Below are 13,817 nucleotides of genomic sequence, written 5' to 3'. Positions count from 1 at the left end.
TCTTCGAACCGACCAATGCGATGCGCACTTTCGGTTTCGATATCTGCCCTTGCGCAGCATCAGGCGTCAAGACCGTAGGTTTCACTTTCGGTGTTTTCACCGGGAGGGACTCGGTACCAATGTTCGTGGCCGGGCCTACAGGCGGGGCCGAGGAACTGACATCAAGGTCTTGGGTAAGGCCCGAAGGCGATCCCTCGACCTGGGCCTTATCGATTGGCACGGCCCCAGAGTCAGTCTGAGGAAGCTCCTCGTCCGAGCTATCCTCTATGGCCCCTAGGGCCCCGTCGTCGTCTCCTACCTCCTCGACGACTTCTTCGTTCTCGAAAGCCTCGGCCTCAGCGTCGTAGTCTTCCTCGACATCCCCAGTTAGATTCTGAGACGTCCAGGATATCTTCATCCTCGACCTCCCCAGCATCGAAAATGTCCGTAGGCGCCGTAGCAGATTGCTGGGCCTCCAGGCGCGCAGCTTGACAGAGCTTGAGTGTCTTCTTGGACCTGAATCTCGAACAGGCCATACACTTGGCCTCATCGTGGTCCGGCGACAGGCACTTGTTGCACACCGGGTGGACGTCAATGTGTGGGTACTTCGAGAAACACACCGGACATCTCTTGAATGGACTACGGTTCATGATGGATGGTCGATGAGTCAGGAGCGTCGACAAGGCCTTCCACGCCGAAAGCACGCAGAAGTACAGAGCTCGGCTCGGAGGCGAGGAAAGTTGTTAAGCCGAACGCAAGACAATACCGACGCAAGACTAAAGACCTTTTGGTCTCGAGGAAAGTGTACTGTTTCTTTATCGATTCCGACAAGAGGGAACCAAAGACATCCGAACCCTATGGCGGAAAAAAACAATCTGGGGATGGAGTCGATGCCCATGCGCACTGTAGTCCAGGGGAGGAGCCACCTATCTCGTGATACTTCGAAGACTCTTCCAGGACAACATTGTGCAATCATCCGAACCCAACACTAGGCGGCGATCTATGCACAGATATGAATTCAGCAGCCCACATGCCTCGAACAATAGGTCTCCTGCATGTCCAAAGTTACCTTCCAGTCTCCAGCGTGAAAGGCAGGCAGGACCGAAGCCAACATAAGCATTTTGGACTCCTTTTTCCAGAAGTAGTTGAGGGGGTTCAGATCAAGTATAGGATGACAGCTTCCATCCGTCTTTGGCACCAGGAAGAAGCAGGAATAGTAACCACAACTTCTGAAGTTGACATGCTATCAATAGCTCCTTTGGCCAAAAGAGTGTAGATTCTGACAAGCAGGGAGAAATGGATATTCATCAGCCAATTTAAGGATAGTGGCACGGGCGGAGGGGTTTCTGTAAATGGTAGGGCGTAACTCCGCTAAAAAATTTGGAGCGCCCACTTAGAAGAGGTTCTGTCTTGCCATTGGAGCAGGTGGTGCCTGATCCTGGCGCCAACAGGTCGTCCGTGATTCTGCAAGGGCACGTTAAAGAGGTTAGGAAGCTTCAACTACTGGGGTGGGAGGGTTGTGGGTGGTGACATACTGGGCAGATCACTGGCCTTGGGTCCCACGAAGCTTGTAGGAACAAAGTCATCGGCAACAAAAGGTCTAGGGAGTCTGCTGGCCGTGTTGACTAGGTGGAAATGGATGCAGCTGGGTATCAGTGAAGGCTTGATCGAAGGGGAGGAAGGGTTTTGTGTGGGATATTTTAGGTTAGATAAAGCACCACCATCAAGACATTGGTCTTGACTTTTACTGAGGGCAGTGTAAGGACGAGGACCTCAGCTGCCCTCCACACCACAATCGCAAGGAAGCCCCTTTCCTCCGCAGCAACACTAGGATGAGAGACCGGGCCAGTGTCTAGCTAGGACCAGTAATCTCAATGCATTCAGCATAACCATAAGGATCCTCAGATCCACCCCCAAATATATTCATCAAAGGGCCTATCAGAAAAAGGAGGCACTGTCTCTGACCTGGTATGTCTTGGTCCAGTCATCGCTGGTATCTACGCCAGGCGACGCCAGAACGGCTACTTATCGGATAAGGAAAAATAACTAATGGGGGCAGAGTTGTGTCACCAGAAACGATGCCACTGGGTCAAACTTCAGTGAAGGTCGTGGATTTAAGGCCATGGTCGGCCCAGATCTGGCATCAAGGGCGAACCTCTGGCATAAGCCCTGTTGGCGAACCTTACGAACCCCTGAGGCCCAAAGGTGCTCCAGAGGGGTTGGCCCACCCCATGAGGAGATGCACAGCCTCATAAAAATACTTCGATTTCCTTCCAGCAAATTCGGGGAAGCACGGAGTGGATCCAGGCGTAGGCTCCGCAGGAGATGTGTGGGAGCAGGGCCTAGACATATGGTGTTGTTCCTACACCCCATCAGATGATTTGAATGGCATGGTGACGTCTAAGAACGCTTCAACTTCTTGCTCTTTTTCTTGATTGCCTTACCAGACGACAATTTGGATGTCTATGGTGATTAGCAGGAACAAGTCAAAGCAGGCTGGAAACTGGAGCGGCGCAGAGTTGTATGGTGTTCAGCAACTAGGATCTTCAGCTCTTCTTCCCGGACCAACTTTGGGATTCCTCGCACTGTAGTCAGGGCAGGGTTTGGAGTCGTTGTCTGGCTCCAGGCACCATAAACAAACTAAGTAAGGGTTTGTCACAGACATTTGCCTGGGGCAGACTCCACAGGGTTTAAAACACACAGGTTTGTTAGGGGAAACCACTAAGCCACAGCCTAGGAGCAAAATCTCAAAAAGCAAAAAAAAGCTGTCAAAAAGTGACAACGGCTGCACTTCCAGGCTTGTACAGATGGCACAGAAAGAAAGGAGGGGAGGTCAGTGTGCTAGGGTGGGGCCTATGTAGGCACTGCGCATGTCACATCCTACAATACTGACGTGGGGCCGACTGGTGTCACCTACCGGTGCGCAGAGGTACTCCAAGATTTTCCTGGATCTAGTCTGACACCTGGGGAATATTCTAAGGCGAGGAATTTGCCGCTAGAAGTCTATCAGATACATTTATTAAAAGCTAAATTAGGATTGATAGCAGCTAGATAACTACTTTTCCTACTCATTTTAATTGCAATTTAAAATCCTCTTCAATGGTAAAACCGAATTTCATATTATACTGGAGATGCCAGTTGACATTTCCCTGCCTAAAGTTTCTGGGAACTTGCGGCCAATGGCCAGCTGCCTGGACTGGTGGTGGCTCCCCCACTAGAAACATTTACTGGGGACTTACAGAGGACAAAGGAGCCAGAGTATAGTCTGGAGTGGGTCTTCTTGACAGGAAGCAGTGATCTGCCCTACTTACACTTCAGAGAGCTCTGCCCCAGCACATATAAAAGAACCCGACAGCAGATTTGAGACACTTTTGCTTCACTAGCCAGGTTAGAACCAAACCCAGGGGAAAGGGAGAACTGACGTCAAACAGGGTTAGACAAATGGGGGGGTTCCCCCACCCATAGTCTTGCACTGGACATAAAAGTGGCATCCTCAGACCTGAATGAATGAATGAACCGAGTCTTATCATGCGCAAACTTAGCCCAATGGGCGTCAAGGCGCCTAGATCAAATATGACAGCAAGATCCCCCATTCTACAGCCTTCTCTCATTGGTATGCCCTCTTAAAAAGGTAGGTTTTAAGAGCCTTTTTAAATGTCTCAATTGAGGGAAGGGTTTTTATTTGGATAGGGGTAGAATTCCAGAGCTTCGGGGCAACCACGGAAAAAGCTCTGGCTCCCCATCTGGCTAATTTAACACGAGGAACAGCCAGTTGACAAATTCCCGAAGAGCGAAGATCTCGTGTAGGGACATAGCGTGTGAGAAGGGAGCCAATGGCGCTCGAGGGGCCGTCTGCCAGAGCTCTGTAGACCAAGCACAGAATTTTGAAAGAAATTCTGTGGTGGACAGGGAGCCAATGAAGTTCCTTCCTGGCTGCAGTGGCGGGGGAGGATTTAGGGAGAGCCAGGACAAACCGAGCTGCAGCATTCTGCACAATCTGCAGTCGGTGAACAAGACTTTTATTGGCTTCCGTGTACAGAGAATTGCAATAATCTAACCTTGATCCTACCAAGGCAACTGCAACCTGTTTACGAGCCTGGGGGGAGAGATACCCACGGATTTTATTGAGTATCCTAATCACACCCCAGCAAGTGGCCACGGTTCTGTTGGCTTGAAGGGTCATAGAGAGCGAGGTGTCGAATATTACACCCAGATTCCTGGCAGATTGGGAGGGAGTGGGGCAGATTCCAAGAGAAGATGGCCACCACTCATCAGACCAAGCATCTTGGTCCTTCCCAAAAATCAACACCTCCGTCTTTTCGCCGTTCAGTTTCAGGGAATTTATAGTCATCCAGTCTGCCACATACTGCATGCATACCCTGAAACTGGCAGCCGATGACCTGACGGAGGAGTGAGCCAGTGACACCATTATCTGGGTGTCGTCTGCGTAGGACACCTGCGATCTTACTAGTCTTGCCAGGGGAGCCACATAGATGTTAAACAGTGTCGGACTTAAAGCCGACCCTTGTGGCACCCCAACACTGCAAAGACTTAGCAGGGGAGAGGTGGTTCCCAAGCATCACTCTCTGTTCTCTTTCCAACAGGAAGGAGTTGAGCAGACTCAGGGCCGACCCCGTGACACCAGCTTCCCTAAGCCGAGATGTAAGAATGGCCGGGGATAGGGTGTCAAACGCGGCCGTGAGGTCCAACAAAACCAAGACCAAGACCGAGTCCACTTTGCGTCGGATATTATCGACTACATAGGTGAGGGCGGACTCGGTGCTGTGGTGTTTTCTAAAACCGTGTTGCGTGTTGTCAAGGTATCCGGATGACTCAAGGAAGGAGACAGATGAAAATTAAGATGCGCCTCAAGCATCTTGGCGGGGGCAGGCAGAAGGGAGATCGGCCTAAAGTTTTTCAAAAGGGCCGGATCGAGGGACGGCTTCTTGAGTAGAGGCTTCACAATAGCCTTCTTCCATACCGATGGAAAAGAGCCCTGGATAATAGCCTTATTCATTATTTCAAGCATGGGAGGAAGGCAGTTTCTACACTCTTTAATTTTTTTCAGAGGTATAGGATTCAAGGGGGAAGCAGATTTAGTCTTATCCAGCAGCAGGTTCAGTCCCTCCAAAGATAAAGAAGGAAATTGTACAAGGGAACAGGAAGAATCTGTACCTAGGGAGTCAAGGCTGGAAATGACAGGTGGAACGATTTGATCCAGCGCTTGGCACTGAGCTTCCAAAGAGGTATGTATATCAAGAATTTATTGTGAAAGAAGTCAGAGATGTTATTACAGAGTTCTTGTGAGCTAACTACGGGATCTGGTAGTTGTAGGGAGGATAAGGTGTCTGCGATTTTAAAGAGCTCCCTAGAAGAGGAGAGGGAGCTTGTGAGGTTGGAGAAGTACTCCTGCTTCTCTGTCACCACTCTCCGTTTATATTCCCACAGTGCAGACTTGTGGGCCTCACGGTCGTTAGGGTCCCAAGATTTCCTCCAGTTTCTCTCACTACTCCTACATCCCCGCCTCAGGAGTCGCAGTTGGTCAGAGAACGAAGGTGCCGTGGGTTTCCGGCGAGCAACGTAGCGCAAAGATGAGGGGGCAAGTTGTTCCACTGCATTAGCAATAGAGTCCATCAGGTCTTGAGCTGCAACAGCTGCGTCTTTTAAAGAATATGATTCGGAAGTAGGGACAAAAGGAGCAAGGGCCTCATCCGAGATTTTCCTAAAGTTTCGCCTAAGAATAAAAGGAGGGGTTTCCATGTTGATAGAGCAAGTAACGGGAAGAGAAAGTTCCAATGGTACGGCAAAATGATCAGTCCATACCAGAGGTAGAGGGGGGCCAGTAGAAAGCCTGGGATCGTTAGAAAATACCCCATCAAGTATATGGCCAGCCTTGTGGGTGGGACTACTAACAAGCTGGGCAAGATCACATGCTCCTAGCGTATCGACAAGAGATATAGTGTCCTTTGAGTTAGCCTCATCCGAGTGAAAATTGAAATCACCTAAGATGGTAAAGGCGGCTTTTCCGAAATAGGGTTCCAATAGTGTCAGTAGTTTTGAGGGGAAACTGGCTCTAAGACCAGGAGGCCTGTACACCAAAATCCCTGAGAAAGAGACCGATGGAGAGAGGGTAATACAGAAATATAGGGCTTCGTACCCATCTGAGGGCATTGAAAGAGATTTTGTCAGACAGGGAAAGGAGGATTTAAGAAGAATGGCGATACCTCCTCCTCTACGCAGAGGTCTATCCTGCCTGTAGCGAGAATACCCATCAGGGATGGCCAGAATCAGGTCATGTCCTGAGGTATCTGAGGCCCAGGTCTCAGTGATGAAGACCCAGTCTGGCTGTCGCTCATCGACAAAATCGTGGAAGGCGATGTTGTGTTTGATGAGTGAACGAGCGTTAACCAAGAAGCCCGATCTCACGAGCACATCGGGTTGTGTGGGCGAAAGATGAGGAATTACAGTACCAGTGCAGGAGAAATCAAGAGAGGCCGTACAAGAACTACACATTTAGGAGTGCAGGATCCCCTCAGGTGAATAACGGCGAAAACAGGGCAAAGAAGCCGGTCTAAGTGCCAGAAAATCAGACCTTGAATACCTTGTAACAGGCGAGCGGAAGGGAGGTAGCACAGAGTCCAGCCCAGCCCACAGCCCGTCCTCAGCGCGGACGGGCGCAGACGGGCTGAGGGAGAGAATGACCTGAACAGAAACAGAAGCAACACCATGGACAGCAATGAGAGCAAGCCACCTGTTGGACTAAGTACCCTGTCTGTAGCGGACCATAGGACTTGATGTGTTAATCCAGGGCCCGTGGCACTGGCTCCCTTACACCTCCTGAGGACCAGTTGGAGAAGACCTGGACTTCGGTGTCCCAGGAGGAGAGGAGCACCAGGAGCAAGCTAAAGGAGAAAGCTGGCTACTGGATCCAGCACCCAGCAGAGTACGCTCTTGTTGAAGCTAGGAGGCCCGAAAAATGTTCCGGGTGGCTAGTGCTCCTTACCAGAGTAAAATGGGCCCGAGACACTGAAATCAGCCTAATGGGTCAGAGTGATGCAACATTGAGATTTTAATCTTTTGCTGAGAAACCGCATGTGGCGCTCTACTACAAATTTTAAAATTACCCCAGGGGTGGGCTAGTGCCCATGGTCGGTCCAACTTTAATTGCTTTGGGCAGGGAGAAGGTGGGTGCGCGCCCTCTCCCCATAGGCTCACCTGGCCCCAGGGACACGATAAACCCCAAGGGACTCTACCTTTGGGGAAGCCAGGTCCTCCGAAGAGTGGGGCATAGAACTCTGAATTCCCCCTCAACAAAAATACCCCCACGTTCTCCTCCAGGAAGATCCTGGGAGGTCTTATACAAGTGCCCTGACACATCCACGATTGGCTGCCTGACACATCAAAAGCAGACAACCATCAAAATCTCACACAATAACAATCAACGTTCGGTGAGGTGTAACCTAACCTTTCTGCCCCCTTCCCATTCATAGCCACCATGTGTTTCCTCACCGAGAGCAGTTAGAATTCTGCTCCTAGCAGTACTCTTCCTAATGGCTTGTCAAGGTTGTTGGGCTCCAAACTGACTATTTCCTCTTGGAATGTGGCTGGATCAAGTCAACACTTATCTAAATCAGCAGTGAACTATGTGAGCAAAATACAAGAGACTTGGTCATTACCCCAAACAGCTCTCTATGGCTATTATTAAGTTTTCAAACCAGCATCTCGGCCGATCCTCTGGGGGATTTTCCATCTTCATCAAACACTCTTGTAAAATCACAGCTACATCTCTCTACCGGAATCTCTCTGCTGGGCAAATGTTACTAATCTCAGGTCTTTTGACCCAAACAAGGGCCTTCCCCTCTTCTTTTATTCAATTGTTATCATAACATATCCAAAACATCTAAGTCAACCGCGACAGCTCTTCTGATTAAGCATTTGGAAGAGCTCTTACTTGAGTTTGCCTCTGCTGAAGTTTTATTACTAGGCGACTTTAACATCAGGGACTTGGGATTCAATGATCTGCTTGCCACCAAAACTAAAGAGCAAGAAGCCATGAATACTTTATTATCCAAATATAATTTATGATTCGCTAAGCAAATTACATTGGCACAAGATCCCAGAGCCCATCTATCTGCAACATTTTAAGATCTTTTGACCATCGAGTCTATTTTTTTATCAACATCTCTGGCAACTCAACTAGTTAAACTGGAGATCCCCACTCGTACAGAGAGTGATCCTAATCCCTTGACTGCAATAATAAATCTACAAGTCACTGTTGCGGGCAAAGTCACTGAAGTCGGCCAGAACAAACTCCATACTCTAGTTAGAATAATTACATTCTCTAGGTGCCGATAAGGTGGGGCTCTGGCTCACGGAAATAATTCTACATTTTACTCAAAGCTTTTCCACGGAGTATCATCATAGGTGTGATACTGCAATCACCAAACTAAGAGACCTAACGGGACCCGAAGTTTACGACAGATATCCTATGAGCCGCTTGCGGCGGCCCCTCAACTTCGCTATAGTCAACGAAAGAAGAGCCCTAAGGACTACTGTGCGCCTGCATAAACTCAATGGTACAGCGCTCACTGCCAAAAATATGGCCTCCTTACGTAAAGCCTACAAAAAATCAGCATGGGAAGATAAAAAACAACAAGCATTTGCAATGCAATAAATCTCGCATTTACGCAAGTTTGAGCTATTGACATTGCAAATGATAATGCAGTTTATTTTTGTTTTTAAAACATAAATAAAGGGCATTGTCATTTACAATGCCAATAGCTGAAACTTGCATAAATGCGAGACCTATTGCATTGCAAATGCTTCTTTCCCTTGTTTCTTTGTCTCCCGTAGGCCGAGGGCTCAGCTGCCTGAGCCTTAATTCCTCTCCTCTGCCAGTATATTCCTTCCCTCCTCTTTTGCTCTGTCTACCCATCTGGAAGGTTGTTCCCTCCATCTCTAGGTTTCTGGGCATGAGCGAGTGGAGGGGGAGGGAGGGAATGATGGGGCCTCGAGGGAGAGAGGAGCGGGAGGCGGCTCAGGGGGAGATGTGTTACATGTGATGTGAATAGTGTGCGGAGAGGGCACAGTGGTGAATGGATCATAAACAAGGGCGAGATAAGGGGAGATGGGAGGGGCAGGGTGTATGAGGGAGCTAGTGGGAGATGTGAAATGTGAGGGGGCAGGAGTGTGTGAGGTAGCTGGTCTAAGATATGAGACGTGTGAGGGGGTCAGAGGTGTGTGCAAGGCAGCTGGTGGGAGATGTGATATGTGAGGGGGCAAGGTGTGTGAGGGAGCTAGTGTTAAATGGGACATGTGAGTGTGTGAGCATGCTAGTGTGAGCTATGATGTGAAGGTGGCGGCAGGGTGGAGAGTCACGGGAGAGGTAGAATGAGCTATGTGAGAGGCTAGAGTGAGATGTGACGTATGAAGGACATGTTCGAGAGCACTAAAGAGGTAGGGAGCTAAAGTGAGATGTGATGTGTGCAACAGCGTGAGCTTTGCGAGGGGGTGGGGTTCAGGCGCAGAGGCTGGAAGCAGGGAGTAGGGTGCATTGTGTGACATGAGGCAATGGGTTTAGGGAGAGGGGCCTGGGGCGAGCGAGGCGAGGAACTAAGGTGAGATATGACTAGCGTGGGGGGTGTGTAGGGGAAAAGTGTGCCACTCTTCACAGGACTTCAATGCAGAAGAGGTACCCGTCTTTTGACCATTGAAGCAGTGACCACTGTGAAAGTGGTGGCTGTGGCCAGTGGATGGTGTGAGGTTGACTAGCTCGTCAACGAAGCAGCAGAAGATTCTGAAGGAGGCTGAATTGTCAGCGCTGTGTCTGTCGATGAAGAATCCGTAGCCGGATGAGACTTCCCTTTATTTTTCGTCGACAAAAGGTTTTTTCGCCGTCAACGACGCCTTTGACGAAGAGGGTAGCGTCGACGCAGATGTCACCGTCGACGAGGATGCTGTCGTCGGAATTTTACTCGTCGACGAAGGTGGGACCGTCGAGGAGGATGCAGCATTCGATTGGGTTGTCCCGGTCGACAAAGAGGTTCCCGTCGACGAAGGTGTAGCTTTCGTCGAAGGAAGATGTACGCGTCGACGAAGATGGACGCGTCGACGGAGGCTTTTCGTCGACGAGGCGGTCTTGGCAATCGTCGACGAGATCTTAATAATGGAAGCAATGGGTCTCACCTCATGGGGCGTCGTCGACGAGGTGGACGTCGTCGACATAGTTCCAGAAGACGCTAAACATGCCGTCGTCGACTTAGAGACTGCATCAACAGATTTGGTCGTCGTCGATGTCGTCGACGGACGTGTCGACGATCCCGTCGATGAGCCAGTGCCCGTTTTAGAAGACGATGGCACGGCTTTGAACTGACGCCAGAGAACCAGGTCCCATAGGCGTTGGAGGCAAGTCCTGTGGGGAGACATTCTTAGAGACTTCAGCAAGTCTTCTTTTCTTGAGGAATGGAGAGGTCATCTGCGTCTCTGACCCACGCTTCTGAGAGGTCTTCTCCGGGATTAGAAAAAGTACGGCAGTACTTACAGTTCTTGACTTCATGGTCCGGATAGAGACAGTAAATGCATTTACTACGTGGATCTTCATGAAACAGTCTCAGTTTACCACAGGATGAACATGGTCTAAATAAAGATTTCTTAGAGGAAGACATTTGTCAAGTGAAAATGAGCTATGAAGTAGAAAAAACTGAGCAGAGCTCAGGGAGACTCCCTTCACACGACGTGCAGTTGAAAATCTGAGGACTTGGGCTTCTGAGGAGAAGGTTCTAGAGGGTGTTGTAGCCTGATTGGCTGGAATGTGGACCATTAAAATGACTAATATGTTACTAAAGTGAACTCTCCCTTAGGCTGCTATGGGCCTATTCTGTTCTATGGTACTTTCTTAACTTTATGATATCTTTATATCTTATTGCTCTATATGTATATATGTATGATTATGTAATTTTTTCATCTATATATGCATATATTACTGCTATTTTATGTACCGTGGGACTCTCACTTCGACAACGGGGAATATTCAAGCATGCGAATCTATGAAAGACACCCCGAATAATGGAGAAGGTAGATTCAGCTGCCCTGATGCTTACTTTACATTTCCAGATAAACTGTCCAGGATCCAGTTGCCTTTAAATACATCAAAGCAATTGTAATTCCTTTTACAAAGAGATAATTGAAGGAGAAAATTAAACCTCATGGCAAACTCAACTGCTTCCCACTTATCAAAAGACAATTACTTGGACAAATATTGTAGTTCTAGCAGCCAATGTCTTAGGTTTCCTCTGCAGACAACAAACAATATGAAATCCCACCACATTATGTCCATTTCCTCTCTCTTACTTGCAATTCCTCTTCCTCCTTCACAAGCTCCTTTTGAGGAAACAGATCCTTGGCTTGAATGTATTCCAGACTGGGAGGCCCCTCTTCACCCTGGAAGAACAACGAAACACAGGTTTTCAATGTTAAACCAACAGTGAAAAGAATTTCCAATCCTCCAAATGAATACCATCCCGCCACCTCATATCATTGTTGTTGTACTATCTTGCTCCAGATTTATCAGATTGCCTCTCTTTATGTGCAACCCTATCTTCCACTTCTTAATGTCCACCAAACAGCCTCTTTGCCAATCTTCTTTTAACAAATATGTTCATCTTCAACGTCTTTCGTGTTAATAAACAGCACCCATGGTGCTGCCGAGTGGTTACTAACACTATAATACAGGGAGAAAAAACAAGTTGCTTGCATATAAACACCGACACTCCACCATGGGTATTTTCATTACAAAAAAACTGTGGTGTGGAATCATTTCACGCAAAGATACTAGAACGCTTCTAGTCGCACTTTTGCAGCTCAGCTCAAGGAATAACCACTTTAAATTCTGAGCAGAGGATACATACCCTTCTGAAATTCATTGTATGTAGGCACCCTCACAGACTAGCTATAGTAGAAAAAACAGAGGAAGCAACATAGAACCTTTTAAGATGGGGGTATAATGAAAGCCTTGTGTAGTGTATCATGGGTACTTATTTAGTTTTAGGTCATACAGCACAGATTATTAAGAAAAATCAAAGAGCAAAAAGCACAGATGGACGACGCTGTAGCCCTCTCATTTACCAGGTCTGAGAGTACTTAAAAGAGACTTTATCGTAAGTAAACTGGTGGATGACTAACAGCCTTATTGATTTAATGTTAAAAAATGATGCACAGCAGGAGGGAAGAGGAAAAGAAATAAGAGATTAATGGTGAAGGATGTTGCTTCTTTCATCGGCCACTGCACCAATTTCCCCTTCCAGTGTGGAAGAACTTAAGCAAAACTGAAGTACTGAAGGACACTTGAAGAAAAAGGAGAGAAGTCAAAAATGACTCAGTTGCACTGTGGTCAATATTGTCATTTTGTTACCTAATGCTACCAGACTCCAGAAAACAGGGTGGCTGGTTTCTACAGGACATTGAAATATTACATCTGTTCATCCTACATCTGGGAAGACAGGGCTCTTTTACAAATAACTTATGATCAAAAGAACTCTGTCTAGCTTGCTGACCATCGTAAATGCCCTCCATAATTTGTCGGGGCTTTTAAAGTAAGAGTTTGTGTGAAAGGCCACATCAGTTGGGTTACAGTTACTTGACCAGTGGATAATCCACTTTGTTGTACACCGTGTCATGGGTGAACGTTACTACCGGATGCAGGGACATGGGGGTGTGGAGAGGCAATATAAGGGAACCCTCCATCATCTAAGTTAGTGGATGAGTCTCCAGAAACCAAAGTTGAATCCATGTTAGACTCAAGAATCCACTGGCAGTTATACTATCCCTTCTAAGCAATTAAATATTGCATCTAACCACTCTTGAGAAGCTGCTTCTCTTACCCATTTCACCTCCTTCCCGATGAATTAGTACTTTTATGCTCAGTATCCAGATAAACCGAGAGGCAACAACCGATCTCGGAAGGGAACTGGTCAGGAGAAAGTTGAGTCAAGGGGGTTACTGTCAATCAGGGTAGGACGAAGGCATTTCGAGAGAAAAAGCATTCTATTCCCCCCTACCCTCCACGTCCTTTATTACACAGGGGTAGGAGTTAAAAACCTCAGAGAACTGGGTAGTGGAGGATAGGTAGGAAACTCTAGACCACTAAGTGGCTGGGATTCAAACATTTTTAAGTTGGGCATTACCTTTGAATTGACAACTGCAGCTCAAGTATTTAAACTCTCCAACCCTATACCTAAAAGCCTCGTAACAAAACATGCAGTTGTATGGCTTCTCCACTTTGTGATTAGATTATCACCCGGCTCGCCATTTCTCACTTTTGTTATCTTGTCTCACTTATGTTTCCATGCTAGATATTCAGTGCCTAGCACTGTAAAAGTGTAGTAGAAAATACTTTCATTAGATTTTTTTTAAATCATAAATGGGTGGAACAAACCACCAAAATACATAAGACATCAAACCAATTGATAAAGTTAAAAATCATTAGAAAAGCAACAAGTCAGGATTCATGTGCATAGAACAGAACAAACTTCAAGATAATAGATTAAAACTGTACATGGACTAGCTTGTTTCTCCAGGATATAATGATCAGCAAGTGCTAAAAGAAAATGAGCAATGATTAAAAACGAGTAAGAAAAGCAATTCTGTGTTGTCAAGTTCAGTTCAGCAGTCCCCCCTAGCTAGTTCTTTTGCTGGTATGTTTCAAAGTTTTATTGCCTTGTAGGACAGTTGAACTGATGAGCCTCCGAGACATTTTATGAAAGCCCCTCTGCAGGACCTTATTTGTTCACTCCTCAGTGTTTACTGAAGGAGAGTTTTCCTCGGTGTCTTGTAGCGCAGGA

General features: G+C 47.4%; 1 protein-coding gene across 1 annotated transcript in view; it reads right to left on the bottom strand.

Moving 5' to 3' along the window:
* Positions 1–13,817, bottom strand: part of LOC147665203 (phosphatidylinositol-3,5-bisphosphate 3-phosphatase MTMR4-like) — a 269,189-nt gene that overhangs the window by 247,786 nt on the left and 7,586 nt on the right. Inside the window, exon 2 of the mRNA XM_086949677.1 lies at positions 11,329–11,418. Coding sequence (XP_086805803.1) covers positions 11,329–11,418 — 90 coding nt within the window. The remainder of the gene's footprint in view (positions 1–11,328; positions 11,419–13,817) is intronic.

Source organism: Lissotriton vulgaris, unplaced genomic scaffold (genome assembly GCF_964263255.1).
Source record: "Lissotriton vulgaris unplaced genomic scaffold, aLisVul1.2 SCAFFOLD_2729, whole genome shotgun sequence".
NCBI lineage: Eukaryota > Metazoa > Chordata > Amphibia > Caudata > Salamandridae > Lissotriton > Lissotriton vulgaris.
This window is presented reverse-complemented; position numbering and strand designations above follow the sequence as displayed.